Raw genomic sequence first — 15,846 nt, forward strand, 5'->3', positions numbered from 1 at the left:
TAAAGCAGTTCTCTCATGAGGGTCGCTGCAGAGAATCTATGCTTCTTTTTTACCCTCGTGATTCTTTGTTTAGCAGTATGTCGTATGATTCCTATTTTCACTGACTTTATAGCACAGTTTTTTTTCTTTAATGAATCTTGTGAGGCATGTACATCTTGTTTCCCTTTCTATAAATGGTGGTGTAATCGTTGACTCTGGTTCATGTTTCAGCTCCCACACAAAAAACAAAAAAAATCCCAGATCTGTTTAATGTCCCTGTGATTGAACAAAACAGGGTGAAGCTGCATTTATTTATTTACTTATTTATTATGCTACATGTATCTGGAATAAATAATTGTAAAATACAAGATATGCCCAAACTCTGGCCATCTTTAACTATTGTTCCATCCTATTTCATTTAATTTTCACTTTCACTTAATAACAAAATAAACTTGCCTTTCAGGAAATAATACAATGACAATAGAATTAAATCAGCTTCAGAACTCAGAAGAGAGCAGCTGTGCTGCTGTAATGTATTTCCCTGAGTGAGGTGTGTGATGTGTTTTGGACTCAGGATTCAATCTGCCACTGAAAACATGTCAAATATGGTTATTTTTACACTGATATTTATGATATAGATGACACTGTTTCCAGCTGATACATTATTTACATGAACGTGAAATGTACTGTATGACGTTCAGCCAGATAAAGTCCTTTCAACAAGGTTTTTTTTAAAAAAAAAGAAAAAAAGGATTTGCTAGTGTGGATGTTTATTCTTCAATGAGATGGACTTCCTGTTGCTGTGCTTCATGGCGTACAGCAGTGCCGCACCAGCGTCGGTCAGAGACTGGCGGCAGGAGAAGAAGCGAAGGAATATTAGAAAATGTCAAGCAAAAAAACAAATAAGCAAACTAAGCAGTATGAGGGCATGATGTTACCTGTGAGTCTGAAATGACAGATTGTCTCTGGAAAAAAAGGATAAATGTTAACAATTTGATGAGGCACTGGATCTTAGAAATGTAGTACAGAGAGAAAAAAAACCCTCACCCGTGTGAAGTTATAATTGTTGTTGTATATCGGCTCCATCGTTATAATCCAGTCTCGGTAAGTCTCTTTATCCTGGACACTGTGATTGTGCTCACTGCAAACAGAGACGTCACATGAGACAATACTGTAAAAACATACTTTCAAAAATCAATATTTGAAAAGAGGGTCCTAAAGTAAAATATTCTTCTGAATATTTTGATATACAGTATTTTAAGTATATTAACATGTGCTTAATAATGACTAATTAAGGGCTAGTATGCTACTTATATGCATGTTAGTAAGCACCTAGTTAATGGTGAATATGTGTTACCAAATATGCTAATATATATATATATATATATACATACATGTCTTTTCATTTTAGTAAATACTAGAACCCAGCTTCCCGTCACCATTATCAGAGGAGGAAAGAAAGACGTGCATGAAGCTCACAAACATTAAGAAAGAAGAAAACATGAGTCATCGTCTGTGTCTCCCCACATACCAACTCCTCCCTGAAACTCACATTGCTCTCTCTATCAGTTTCCTCTGCAGCTCTCCTTCCCTCCTGGCATCGAGGAAGCGGCCTCTGACAGCCAGAGCGGCGCTGGCCTGTGATGAGTTGAGCTGAATGATGGCCAGAGACAGAGAGGACAGGGCCGCCGCGCTGAGAAGGACAGCCACACTCGCGTAGTAAGAGCACAACATTTACAGCTTCAGCCTTGCCGTTGTACTTTATTGCGGCGCTAATACAACACAGGGACGATTCTGTGGCTGCTCACACACTCTGGATACGACACGGAGACACTCTGGGTTGAGAGGTTAATTCACCGAGTGACGAAATGTTCGAATGAGCGAGTAATGTGATTTACACGCTGCAATCATTCCTGAGACATGAAGGCCTCGGTATCTCGGGCCTCGGCGGATTCTCAAAAGTGCTGCCTGAAGGTTCACTGAGACTGAGACAGAAAATAATACATCTAATCAACTGATGTCCCCGAGGGAGCGAGCAGCGAGTTGGTGAGAGATATGAGAGGGTAATGACTCGTTTAACTCACACAAACACAGAGTGTGCATGTATGTGTTTGCGTGAGTGTCAATCAAAGCAGTTATGGAAACACCGTGATCACCTGTCGTCGGTGACGTCTCGGTTTGAAGTTATCACTCTGAGCATCGCCTGTCCGTTGCGCTGCCTGTACCTGATCTGCAGCTGGATGGACACACGGCTGCCAGAGGCTGGCAGCGGCACTGGACACAGACAGAGAGAACAATAGGACACACATGTCAATCAGGTTTAGAACAACTGTCTTCAGTGCAGAGATCACTAAAATCCATCCATCCATCCACGACAGGCGGGTCACACCCTGGACAGGGCGACATAGAGACAAACAACCTTCCACTCTGACACCTACGGTCAATTTAGAGTGTCCAATTGACCTCCTCCCCATGGTGCATGTTTTTGGACTGTGGGAGGAAGCCGGAGAACCCGGAGAAAACAATACATGTCATGGTAATTCAAGTATGGAATCACCAAAGTCATTCAAATTAACCCTCAAGACACCAAGGCAAACTTTCATGTTATTCAAGACCAGTTTGAGCCAAAGTTTAATAAAAACAATAAACATTAAGGTTAATAAATCAAACAGTTAACTGTTTTCCAATGGTGGGTTTTAGAGTTGGTATCACCTTCTTTGACTCCACCTCAGTTCACAGTATTATTGTCAGGTTGGCAACAATTATCATTCTGCAAGACGTGGCAGCGCGAGTTCCTCAAAGAAAAACAACGGCAACACTGACAAGTCAGTCAGTGATGACGGAGAAGCTGTTTTTTCCCCTCACCATCTGTGTCCTGTTCATTTGCTCCAAACTGGAAGGTGATCTCTGTGTCTGGGGCCACGTTCCCAACCTCTCTGGTTCCTTTGTGTCCGGACTCCCTCTCTCCTCTCATTTGCCTGCAGCAAAGGAAGTCACTTCCTTGTTAGAAATGGGATTTGACGTACTTCAAAAATCAGAAATATAAGAGAACACACACACACACACACACTCATCAGCCACGTTGTTAGGTACACGTGTTCAACTGCTTGTTAAGGCAAGAATCGAATCAGCAGACCACAGTTCAACATGTAGTGTTTCAGGGAATCGTCCCTGTGTTTCAGGAGCTGCTTATCGATCGACTGGTACAGTCACACACAAACATCTGTGGGATTTACACAGAATGAACAAGAGAAAATATCATGTGAAAATGTCTTGTTGATGTCAAAGGTCAGAGGAGAATGACCCAACTAGTTTGAAATTATAGCAAGAGAACAGTAACTTAACCAAGGTACGAAGAAGACCGTCTCGCCTTGTGTACCTAATAAAGTGGCCGTTGAGTGCATAATTAAGGATACAGAGTGCAGCTCTTACAGTGATTTGGGCAGCTGCACTGTAACAGTGCAGTGTGTAGCTATGGTCCTGTTCATGATGATGTGTTCAAACTCTTGGTGCAGCATGTTGGGATTTGCTATGACCACCTGAGAGGAAACACACAGATGACATAATTCAATGACTGCGTGTTGATAATGAAAACACATGTCGTGTTGCCTCTTACTTTGCCTCTGGTGCGGTCGGCGAGTCTTCCCAGCTCATCCAGCCTGCAGTCTGTTCCCTCTATGGACAGCACAGACACCGTCACGCTAATGGAAGAAGCATATTATTTCAACTGATGATCCTGACATCACATTAACTTTGAGATCAGCTGTCATCAATTCATTTCCCGTGTCTTCCACGTGTAATCAGATGAGCTGGACCTGTATGTCCATTTAACATCCGTGTTGCATGCTAATAAGATTAAAGGTGCTATGACGTATAACATTAAGACATAAAGTGAACACAGAGAGTTGAAATACTGCTTCACTGATAACAATTGTGCGACTGGTATATTTGTGGGCTGCACACTGTGTTTATGTGTTAGTTTGTTTTGGTCTGTTGTGCAACCCGACGTCACCCACACAATACTGTAACACAGCTCATAGCACATGGACACACACAGGATGCCAGCAGAGCTGCCAAGCATCACAAAGACTGAAAAGATACCGAACCTAAAAAAAAAGCCTCAGCGCGTCTCTCAAAAATGTCTCGACCAGAGGAGAAAAAAAACTAGGGACTGCAGTAAAGATGTATTAAGATACAGGCGGCTGAAAGCGGAGGGACGAGGAAGACATGCTGCTGAATTTTGACACTGATGTAGAGACGCGCACCAACCCCTGATTAGCAGCGTAATCCCCCAGCTCCTGGTAGAAGATGGTGGACGAGAGGAGGGTACAGGCCTCGATATCCTCCTCTTCCAGGTTTCCTAAGTCTGTGTTGGCTTTCCCATCTGTGCAGATGATCACCTTTAGGGATCGGCAGGGATAACAGATCAGGACGGTAAGGTTTGGTGAGGAAAATATAACATGTAGGACCATATGAAGGTACAAGACCTTCATGTACCCATGAGTCTGTTTGTATAAGTGTTTAATCTCTTTGGAATAAAAAGTGTTTCGTTTTTTGTAGCCTTTATATGTCATTTAAGCAAAAAACCTTGCTTTATGAAGGCCACCATCTTGTGCCACCATGTTTCCATAACAGCATACATGCACAAATCAGCCAGAGCGTGCATTTGTTGCTTTGAGGTGAAAGGGAAATCTATCCAAAATACTGTACGTATGATAGAGGAAGTGTGAGAGGACGTCCCTCATTTTTAAACACTGGATCTTTAAGGACAGCTTAAAAGATGAATAAAATTAATGGCACCAGACCTGTTAAATGTAAATGCATTAAATGAGATTCCTGGTCCATTTCACTCAAAAAGGTTTGTGCTCCTCCACATCCCTCATACAGACAGACAGGTGTACAACTGAAAACACTGAATTTGCACAAGTAAATACTTTTTAAATGACCGTTTAATACGAGCCATGTGTATATATATATATATTTAGTGCAGCGGTATTCAAAAGCACAAACGTACTTTGGAGCCTGGTTGTCTGGAGGCCATCGCGATTGCCAGGAGCGCAGCTGGACCCAGAGCTGTGGTCCCACTCTCAGATAACCTTTGAAAAGTGAATCGAGAGAATATGGTTGTTATTATTATTACTTGAAAATGCAGCAGGGCGTCGTCGTTTGCAGTGTTTGTATTTATTTATTTATTCTCACCCCAAAACTTGTCTGGTTAAGAAGTCCTTGGTCTGTGAGAGTGGAGGTGGAGTGGGGAAACTGGCTGCAGCTTCTTTTATGTAGTCAACGTCTATCAGATCAGCACCACTCAGGTTACGCGAGGTGACATTTTCATAGCCATGAATTGTAACCTGGCAATACAGATAAAGAAAATGAAATTATTCAAAAGTGTGTTCAAGACAATAATGAACCAGAGGAATTAAGTTTTACATAAAGCAGAGTGAAATATGAACACATATACTGTATAATGTGTCCTTGTTGTCTACAGGTCAGTTAGATCATGCGTGTACCTGATGGTTGAAGGTGATGAGCCCCACTCTCAGGTCTGGGTGCTGTTCACCGAGTCTGTGGACACAATGAGTCACAGCTTCCTGGACAAACTGAATACAACATTGTTGTTTTAAAATCATTAAATTTATCATCACTTTATAGTATTATCGTTATTATTATTATTATAGTGCACATTCAATCTCTTTATGTTAAAAGGATATGAGGATACTTCAGAAAGTATCACTGCCCTCAAAATCAGCACCTTACGCCGTGTTTCCACCGGCTCTACTCGCCTCGCCTCACCGCGGCATGGTTAAGTTGCGTTTCCATTAGCATAGTAACTGAGAACTGTAGATCAGTTAAAAAGACTTAACAATCCTAACAACGTGGGTTCATCTCCAACAATTACCAGGGAAATTTCTAAAATCTCAATATTTAACAGAGGAAAAACTATATTGAAAAATGATGCAAGAACACTCTTTGTGCTGTGATGTTTTTAAAGTACCCTCGTACCTGGAAGTTTGACAAAAACAACTCACCTCCAGACGGGTTCTGTGGATGAAGTCCTCTCCCAGCGCCATCTTAAAAGGACAGTGACAATGTCACAGGCTGTACGGTGAAATAAGAAGATCAATATCAGAGTCGGTCGTGCATTTTAAACCTGTGAGGTGATGCTCATGGAGCCCGAGATGTCGATGCAGAAGAACAGCAGAGCGCCAGCGGCACACGGGGGCTTTTCATCCGGGTCGAGAGAGAAGAGCGCACTGGGTGGAATGTGGGGAGGACTGGCGGACTCCCACAACTGACAGAAGTGACACACGTGGTCCTGCAAAGCAGCGTGAGGTGAAGAACATTACTGTTATAGTGACAAACACAAAGAACTCCAGCAAACCAATCCCAACTCAGAGTGTCAGTGACCTACAGTGACCTTTGCATCTCACAAATCTAAACCCTACTAACACACAACAAAGACCGTTAGCCCAAACCAAAAACTAACGCTTAGAGAACGCTCCCCTTTGGTTATATTTTTTACAACTAAAAGAGAACGTTCTTAAAAAAGGTCGTCCAGAGGTTTGTATGTTTGTTGTTGTTTATTTCAACCAGCTTCATTAGAAAGGTTTGCAGTTGCTAAGTTCACCTTTAGGTTCAAATTTAAGGTTATATTAGTAGTTTAATAAATATGAATATGAAAATAAATCTTTAAGGAGTAATTATTTCCCACAAACCAAAAAATAACATTCCCAGAACGTTCCCCGGAGGCTGAAATTGTTTAGCCTGTAGCTGATTTACTGATTCAGGCTGCTGCAGCAATAAAGCTACGCCCTTTCCTGAAAGTATAAGGCTTTTTCAAAGGCAGTGAAAACCAACATTATGGGTATGTGGCAGTGGGGCTTGGTTAGAGCGACGGCTGCTGGAGGAAAGGAGGGAGTGGCTCAGCCGGTGATCAGACAGCTGGACAGAATCAGGTAATTAGTCAGCTATATAAGCATGTTTGTAACCTGGTTCTGATCTCTTGCAGTAGGCTGGGTCCTCACGCAGACACACACAGAGAGAGAGAGAGACGGAAAGTCAGAGAGAGAGAGTGAGAGCAGCGCAGCGCAGCAGAGCGCTGACATCGCAGCCACAGCTGACTTCTTTCATTTGTTTGGTTGATTGTTTTGGAGTTGACAATAAACCGGTCTATATACTCCCTCAACGCCGCCTCCTCGTCCTTCCCGAACCCCAGTGAGTGGGAAAAGCTCACAGTGGCGCCCAACGTGGGGCTCATGGAAGGACAATCTCCGCTGTCGCTGGCCCTTCAGCACCTCGCTGCGATGCAGGAGAGCACCACCACGCTGCAGCAGCAGCAGTCCCAGCTCCTCGCGGACATTGCGGCGTCACAGCGGGACGATCGTGCTCTCCTGCGGGAGCTGCTGCAACGCCCGGCTGCCCACGGCGCCGACCCGGAGCCCGGTCGAGGACGGTCTCCGCCCGTCGCCCTGCAGCGGATGACCGCGGAAGATGACCCGGAGGCATACCTGGACATCTTCGAGGGCACGGCGGAGGCGTGTGGGTGGCCGGAGGAGGAGAGAGCGCTTCGGCTTCTTCCCCTGCTCACCGGCGTGGCGCAGCTGGCCGCGCACAGCCTGCCGGCGGCCGCGCGCCACGACTACACACAGCTGAGGAGAGTCATCCTGGACCGGCTGGGCAGTACGTCGGAGGGACACCGGCGGCGGTTCAGGGGGCTCTCCTTTGAAGGAGCCGGGCGCCCCTTTGCATACGCGCAGCAGCTCCTGGACGCAGGGAGGCGCTGGCTCCAGCCGGGGACCCACTCCGCTGAGGACGTCGTTGGACAGGTGGCGCTGGAGCAGTTCATCGCTGGGTTACCATCGTCCACAGCCAATTGGGTCCAGTGCCACCGCCCGGCCAACATCGAGGCAGCGATCGTCCTCGCGGAGGACCATCTCTCTCTTCCCCGGCGGAGCATGAGGGAGGAGACCAGGCCAGCGACGATCCCTGCCAGCCGTCCCACTCCAGCCCCGAGGAGGAGGTTCCCAGCGGCATCGGCTCCTGCACCACACCCACACACACACACACACACACACAGCCGGAGCATGCATCGCTCCGGTCGTCTAACTACCCTCTGCCGTCTTTCCCTCAGGGCCCAGCCTACGCGTCTGATCACCTGGCACCCCGGGGGGCTCCTCAGACGCCAGGGCAGGTGTGCTGGCGGTGTGGGCAGCCCGGCCACATCAGAGCGGAGTGCCCGCTCATGGAAGTGGGGCAAGTGGTTCGGGTTGCCGGGCCGCCGGCCCCCTCCCCCGGTTCGGAAGGGACATACCGTATACCGGTATGTATACAAGGGGGTACACATCAAGCTCTGCTGGATTCTGGTTGTGAACAGACCATGATCCATCAGCGCTTGGTTCGACCGGGGGCATTGTTAGAGGCATCGTGGGTGAGGGTGAGGTGTGTGCATGGGGATATTCACGATTATCCTGTGGTGGCTCTGGAAATTTATTTTAAAGGGAAAAAACATAGAGTAAAGGCTGGAGTTAGTACTCGCCTCACGCACCCTCTAATTTTGGGAACAAATTGGCCGGGGTTTACGAGCTTAGCAGGGGAAACCATGGGGGTGCGGTCACGTAAGTCAGGGAAATGTGAGTTATGTGCTGTCCTTAGTGGTGAGGCGGAAGTGCCGCATCCCGACGCTGCTGCGGGGGGGGGGGCCCAGATGGCGCCCATGGAAGATTTTCCCCTAGCACAGTCTCGGGATGAGACCCTCCGCCACGCCTTTGACCAAGTGATGGAAATTGATGGTTGTCCGGTTCACCCTAACGCAGCACTCTCTCACCCCTACTTTGTTGTCGTTAAAGACCGTTTATACAGAGTGAGTCGTGACACTCGAACAGGGGAAGAGCTCTCCCAGTTGTTAGTCCCAAAAAGCCGCCGAGAAACGATTTTCCAGGCGGCTCACCACAACCCCATGGCGGGTCACCTCGGATATGATAAGACACTGAACCGGATCATGGCCCGATTTTACTGGCCGGGCATTCGGGCGGATGTAAGTCGGTGGTGTGCATCCTGCCGCGAATGTCAATTAGTCAACCCTCCGGCCACCCCAAAAGCGCCCTTGCGCCCATTACCATTGATGGAGGTCCCTTTTGATAGACTTGCCATGGACCTCATCGGGCCATTAGACCGGAGCGCACGGGGATATCGCTTTGTATTAGTTCTAGTGGACTATGCAACGCGATATCCCGAGGCAGTACCCTTGCGCAACATCTCGGCGAAGAGTGTTGCACAGGCACTGTTTCAGGTCATCTCCCGAGTTGGGATCCCGAAAGAGATCCTGACTGACCAGGGCACATCGTTTATGTCACGTACACTACGCGAGCTATACGAATTACTGGGCGTCCGCTCAATCCGGACTAGTGTGTACCATCCCCAGACTGATGGCCTGGTGGAGCGGTTTAACAAAACGCTAAAGAACATGATTCGTAAGTTCGTACACGAGGATAGTCGTAATTGGGATAAATGGTTGGACCCTCTGTTGTTTGCGGTGCGGGAGGTGCCCCAGGCCTCCACGGGTTTTTCGCCCTTTGAACTCCTGTTCGGCAGAAAACCTCGGGGTGTCTTGGACCTGGTTAAGGAAAACTGGGAGGCGGGTCCAAGCACCAGTAAAAATGAGGTACAGCACGTACTGGACCTGCGAGCAAAACTCCATTCACTGGGTCAGTTATCACGGCAGAATTTGCTCCAGGCCCAGGAACGTCAACAGCGGCTGTACAACAGAGGGGCTAAACTTAGACAGTTTTCACCGGGAGATAAAGTGCTTCTATTGCTACCATCGTCTAGCTCCAAATTACTCGCCAAGTGGCAAGGGCCCTTTGTGGTCACACGGCGGGTGGGGGAGGTTGACTATGAGGTTGTGCGTTCTGACAGGGGTGGAGCAACACAGATTTACCACCTTAACCTCCTCAAAGCCTGGAGGGAGGTGGCGTCTGTTTCTCTGGCCACCACGGTGATTGAGAGAGATGAGCTGGGACCGGAGGTGACTAAATCAAACAGGTCGGCGCCGGTCCCCGTTGACGTTCATCTCTCGCCGGGCCAGAGAGCAGACGTGGCCTCGTTGCAGCGGCAGTTTGCCGACGTGTTCTCTCCCCTGCCAGGACGCACAAACCTCATACACCACCACATAGAAACTTCCCCGGGTGTGACGGTGCGTTCACGACCCTATCGCCTGCCGGAACATAAGAGGAAAACTGTTCAGGCAGAACTTCAGGCTATGTTAGAGATGGGAGTAATAGAAGAGTCCAACAGTGACTGGTGTTGCCCCATTGTTCTTGTTCGCAAGTCTGATGGGTCAATACGGTTCTGTGTGGACTACCGTAGAGTCAACGAGGTGTCCAAATTCGATGCCTATCCAATGCCCCGGGTCGACGAACTCCTGGATCGGCTGGGCACGGCTCGCTTTTTTACGACACTGGATTTGACCAAGGGCTACTGGCAGATTCCCTTGTCGCTAGAGTCCAGGGAAAAAACGGCCTTCTCCACTCCGTATGGTTTGTACCAATTTGTCACGCTTCCATTTGGGTTGTTCGGGGCCCCAGCCACGTTCCAGCGCCTCATGGACCGGGTGCTGCGGCCTCACTCTGCATATGCTGCGGCCTACTTGGATGATGTCATCATTCATAGTGAGACCTGGGAGCAGCATATGCAGCAGGTGGGAGCAGTGCTGGAGTCCCTGAGGAGGGCGGGGCTCACGGCCAATCCAGGGAAGTGTGCAGTTGGACGGAGGGAGGTACGGTATTTGGGGTACCACTTGGGGGGAGGGCAGGTGCGGCCACAGATACAAAAGACCGCAGCGGTTGCAGCCTGCCCAAGACCCAAGACCAAAAAAGAGGTTAGGAGGTTTCTGGGGCTGGCCGGTTACTATAGGAGGTTCATTCCGGCCTTCTCGGAACTGACCAGCCCCCTAACCGACCTGACCCGAAAAGGTGCCTCAGATCCGGTCCAGTGGACGGAGCCGTGTCAGCTGGCGTTTGAGAGGGTTAAGCAAGCCCTCTGTGGGGAGCCACTTTTGTACACACCTAACTTTTCTCTCCCTTTCATCCTGCAGACCGACGCCTCGAACAGCGGGCTGGGGGCCGTTTTGTCCCAGGAGGTGGAGGGGGTCGACCGCCCCGTACTGTACGTTAGCCGGAAGCTAGCTCAGCGGGAGGTGAGCTACAGTACGGTGGAGAAAGAGTGCCTCGCCATACGGTGGGCGGTCGGTGCCCTCCGCTACTATCTCCTGGGGCGCCCATTCACCCTCTGGTCGGACCATGCCCCGCTCCAATGGCTCCACCGCATGAAAGATGCCAACGCGCGGATCACTCGCTGGTATCTGGCTTTGCAGCCTTTCCGGTTCAAGGTGATCCATAGGCCGGGGAACCGCATGGCCGTGGCCGACTTTCTCTCCCGCTCTGCGGAGGGGGGGGGGGAGTGGGCTTGCGGCCGGCGGGGTCCCGGCCTAAGTCGGGCGGTGGGGGTATGTGGCAGTGGGGCTTGGTTAGAGCGACGGCTGCTGGAGGAAAGGAGGGAGTGGCTCAGCCGGTGATCAGACAGCTGGACAGAATCAGGTAATTAGTCAGCAATATAAGCATGTTTGTAACCTGGTTCTGATCTCTTGCAGTAGGCTGGGTCCTCACGCAGACACACACAGAGAGAGAGAGAGACGGAAAGTCAGAGAGAGAGAGTGAGAGCAGCGCAGCGCAGCAGAGCGCTGACATCGCAGCCACAGCTGACTTCTTTCATTTGTTTGGTTGATTGTTTTGGAGTTGACAATAAACCGGTCTATATACTCCCTCAACGCCGCCTCCTCGTCCTTCCCGAACCCCAGTGAGTGGGAAAAGCTCACAGGGTAGTATATGTCAATTATGTTCAGTAATGGTCACAGTCATTTGTCATGGTTTTCCAGTCGTGATTAGGAGATTTACTGATTCTTATTCACGTTACAACGTCAGAAAAAGGGTGAAGAGAGGCCATTACCACATTATAATAGCAGGAGTCCAGCACAGCGCCACACTGAGGGCAGAACGTGGGTTCACTGTGTATGGCTTGCACTGGAAAGATGCAAAAATCATCATCATCATCATCATCATCATGAGCTTATAGTAGTAAAAAATGAAGGCAGAGAGCCAACACTGAAGGGTTTTATAGGGATGATAAAAGTTTACTGACCTTTTTCCTCCGAGAGTAATTTTCCTAAACTGACTAAGACAACGTTGGGATTCCCTGGAAGGGGTTCCTTATCTGTGGATGCTGAGATGGGAATAGTGTGTTATATTGGTCTTTTGAGAGACTGACAAAGGGGGCTGTTGTGCTTACCTTTCGTGGCAGAAGACTGGGAAAGTGATGAATTTGAAGGGGACTTTTGAGAGGAGGAAGTAGGAGGGGACGACGGCAGGACCACCAGGTAGTCTGGCATGGACTTCATGAACGACGGTCTCGGTGGGAGAGCTGGAGCTGGGGTTTGAGACGAGAGCGGAGGCAGTTTGAACAATTATGTCTCCTCTAAAAAAAGGTTTCAGTAACATCTGTTGCCTCCCTGAGGAATCCTGAGCAAGTGCCAAAACACTGCCAGCATCTCGACATGACGTCAAACCAACCCCACCCCCCACTGCCCTGATACAATATGTGTTCATCCCATTAATATGGGCATCAGCATCGGTCTGATACTGGTCAAATCAAACAGATAAAAATGTTTTTAAAAAACGATACAATCCAAAAATCCTATATACACATGCTTCACTATGTACAGACTCTAAAAAGTATCGTAGTAGCAGTAACTATCGTTAAATAAGTAAGTATCGTGATATCAGTATTGGACATAAATGGTATCAGCCCATCTCTAACTATGACCAAAAACCCTTTGCCTTCTACCTTTGTTTCAGCGGGTCTGTTATATGTTGCATATCTGTCTTTTAACGTTACGCTACTCATTCAAACTGCATCCAGGAAACTTGGAGCTGTTTGGTGCAGGAACAGCAGCAGCTGTGATTGGCACAAAGCAGCTGGCTTTTGACCCAATATGAGATGTTTGTTTTTCTCTTTTTTATTGTTTTATTGTATGACTTGTTTATTTGTGTTGTTTTTACACTTTCTACAGTATTTTATGGTTTTATTCTATGTTTTATTGTTTGTTCTTAGGTCCATTAGGTCTTGTGTTTTTATATTTTATTTGTTTTATTTATCTCTGATGTACAGCACTTTGTTTCAGCTGTTACTGCTGTTTGTTGCTTTATAAATAAACTTTTTCTATTGGTATTGTGAATATCTTTCTATATTGTACTTCCGCACGTTTATTATTTGTTATCTTTATCTTTACTGTCTTTTCTACTGTGACAATGTCAATTTCTTGACTTATCTTATCTTATTGGCAGGAGCATTCGTCGCGATTAGAATATGATTTTGCAGTTAGATTTAAACACTGCTATACTGAGAACCACAGAGAGAGAGAGTCGTGTGGCACTGACAGGGTTATAAATAAACAGCATTGTGTAAATTCATTTGACAATAATTTAAATGTAGATAATATTTAAACATCTGTTCACCTATTGTCTGGATCGCCACATTGTTGTTATCCACCGGAAGCCTGACTTCATCCCCCGTGCCTTCCGGTGTGCTGTATGAATACGTTGGGTCACCGGAATGGGCGTTTAAATGCGGCTCGTCCTTTGGCAGGTCATAATTAAAAATCTGACCCTTGAGAGGAGGCTGGCTGTCTGGTGGAGAGCGGCTGCTTGTGCTCGCTGTAGGTTTCATATGTGGCGGGAGAAGAGCTGGATCACAAAAAAAGTGTGAAGCAAATTGTTATCTGTGCATCAATCCGTCTGTCTGTCAGTCTGTCTGTCTGTCTTACCATGAGGGAAAAACATGTTTTTGTGGTCTATGTAGTGTGCTTTTTTTTTTTAGGGTGTGGATCTCATTTTTGTGGCCGAGTGACCCTTGACTGCACCCAACTCTGTTTCACAGTCCTCCAGACAACTTGTGCAACTCGCGGAAGACGTTTAGTGTCACATTTTATGTGCACCATCGCTGACACGTTACATAAATGCTCCGTGGTTTAGAGGGGACACAGGTTCAGACCATTACAATTAGACTGTGCTTGGAAATTAAAATCCAATTGTGAATTTCTGTACCCTTTCACATATAAACAAGGATTAACCTGAAACTAACTGTTATCCATGGTACTTACAGAATACAGCACAGAAACATCATTTTCCTACATTTTTCCACACTCACACTCACAGTACCTGTCTTTCGAGGAGTCGCCGACTGTTTACTCGGGTCATTGTGTGAACGCGCCGCCTCCAGTTTAGTGTGAAACCCTACATTTTCATAGTGCTGAGGCGGCTTCACCGGCTTTTTCACAACTTTGCCCTTTTCCAACTGGTCAACGATCATCAGAGGGGCAGACGCGTGGAATTTTGGCGATTTGGCATCGGCAGTGTGGGTTGTTGTCGGAGGAGGAGGCGGAGGTATGCTAGGACGGACTCGGTTCACAGGAGGGAGGAGAGCTACATGAAAGAGCATCACAGTCAAGTACTATATTTCAGAAAGGCAAAACGAGGAACCTGATGAGGCAGATAGCTAATTCTGAGGAATACTATATATATCCAAGAGGGCGTGTCTTCCCCCGAGGTAAACAGGGGAGGTTTGTGCATGTCATTGATTTCGTAACACATAATGAGACTGAACCACCCAGTTATGTTCCACCAGCGCTTAAATATTCAGGGGCAGTTATTTTGGGATTAAGCTCTGGAATGCAACTTTTTCCACAGTTTATGTAACCATATGTAGATTCTACATTGTCTCTTGCGCCCACAGAGAATGACAAAATAACCTCTTTAATGGATTGTTGCTGAATCACTGAAGCAGCGTATTTAGAGCGTCAGACCGCCCATGACTGAAACTAGAATGTGAAGTTTCCTGTTGTGTCCTAAATAGCTGAAATACTTGCACTTGTCTGCTGAAAATGGAGACAACTCATGTGTTGCTTTTGAGAACACAAAAACGTAAGAAAGAAAACAGAGACATGAATTTTATCAGTGTCACACCTGAGCGTTTCGGGACATTGGGTCGCTGGCCATCCCTCTGATTCTGCGGCGGCACATAAACAAACTCACAAGCAAATTCCATTGTGATTCTGCCTGAGAGTGAAAGGAGATTATTTGAATGACATCCAATAATAAACATTGAGACGTATACTGAAACCCATTATATGGATAATTAAAGTTCAGACTAACCCCAGTAATTAGAATATGATTAAAGGTTGACATGTCTCTTAGTAATATTCTCATTTAAACAAAAGAAAAAAAAGAAACAGTGTCACAAACAAGTTCTGTGTTAAAAAGTGAAAAACGAGTAAGTGTGTACTTACATGTGCAGAGTTTCTTTTAAAAGCCGAGTCAGTGAAACCTTAAACATGAAACCCTGTAGTGAGAAAACTTTCAACTACTGTTTCACTGACGTTCTGTCATTCATTATTTGTGACTCCGGGAACTCGTCCAGCAGGTTTGTTTCTTAGAGAGTCATGTATGACAGTGTTGTGACTCTGTGTGTGTGTGTGTGTGTGTGTGGGGCGGGGGGGTTGCCAGGTTTGAGTGGGTTAGTCATTGCACACACACACACACATATTTACTGCACATTTTTGTGTTACTCCAGTTAAACATTTGTGGAAGTAAATCAAGTGGGTGTGGATCGACGACGTAAACCTGTACGGGAATAAGACACCAAAGGTCAGTATGAATAACAGACTTTCAAAGTAAAAGAAAAGCCTATCAGTATAATGTACAGTATAATAACAGTATAATGGGATGTAAGTCACTATGAGAGTATGGAGAATTGTAC

The 15,846-nt window shown here is 46.9% G+C and overlaps 1 protein-coding gene across 6 annotated transcripts; it reads right to left on the reverse strand.

Moving 5' to 3' along the window:
- Positions 1-243: 243 nt before the first annotated feature.
- LOC131448074 (circularly permutated Ras protein 1-like) lies at positions 244-15,569 on the reverse strand. Of its 6 annotated transcripts, none has more exons than XM_058620164.1 (21): positions 15,377-15,569; positions 15,054-15,142; positions 14,250-14,513; positions 13,548-13,775; positions 12,322-12,459; positions 12,175-12,255; positions 11,986-12,056; positions 6,131-6,295; positions 6,009-6,050; positions 5,490-5,579; positions 5,179-5,330; positions 4,994-5,075; positions 4,249-4,379; positions 3,596-3,680; positions 3,412-3,518; positions 2,845-2,957; positions 2,136-2,253; positions 1,532-1,672; positions 1,027-1,120; positions 918-944; positions 244-826 (listed from the first exon to the last, which is right to left on the reverse strand). In XM_058620164.1, exons 1-21 carry the CDS (start codon positions 15,421-15,423, stop codon positions 737-739), a joined length of 2,355 nt encoding a protein of 784 aa, XP_058476147.1. In that variant the 5' UTR covers positions 15,424-15,569; the 3' UTR covers positions 244-736. The 6 variants fall into 6 exon arrangements, with proteins under 6 accessions (XP_058476147.1, XP_058476146.1, XP_058476150.1 ...); XM_058620163.1 differs by having other exon boundaries at positions 11,983-12,056; XM_058620167.1 differs by having other exon boundaries at positions 11,983-12,056; positions 15,054-15,096; positions 15,377-15,568.
- Between the last annotated feature and the right edge of the window lie 277 nt (positions 15,570-15,846).

The sequence above is a fragment of the Solea solea genome, chromosome 21 (genome assembly GCF_958295425.1).
Source record: "Solea solea chromosome 21, fSolSol10.1, whole genome shotgun sequence".
NCBI classification, from domain to species: domain Eukaryota; kingdom Metazoa; phylum Chordata; class Actinopteri; order Pleuronectiformes; family Soleidae; genus Solea; species Solea solea.

Coding starts and splice junctions, on each gene's coding strand:
- LOC131448074 (XM_058620163.1), bottom strand. CDS start 15,423: ATGTTTAAGGTTTCACTGACTCGGCTTTTAAAAGAAACTCTGCACAT. Junction 6,051..6,130: donor CCATGAGCATCACCTCACAG/GTTTAAAATGCA, acceptor TGTCCTTTTAAG/ATGGCGCTGGGAGAGGACTT. Junction 5,076..5,178: donor TTAACCAGACAAGTTTTGGG/GTGAGAATAAAT, acceptor CACTTTTCAAAG/GTTATCTGAGAGTGGGACCA.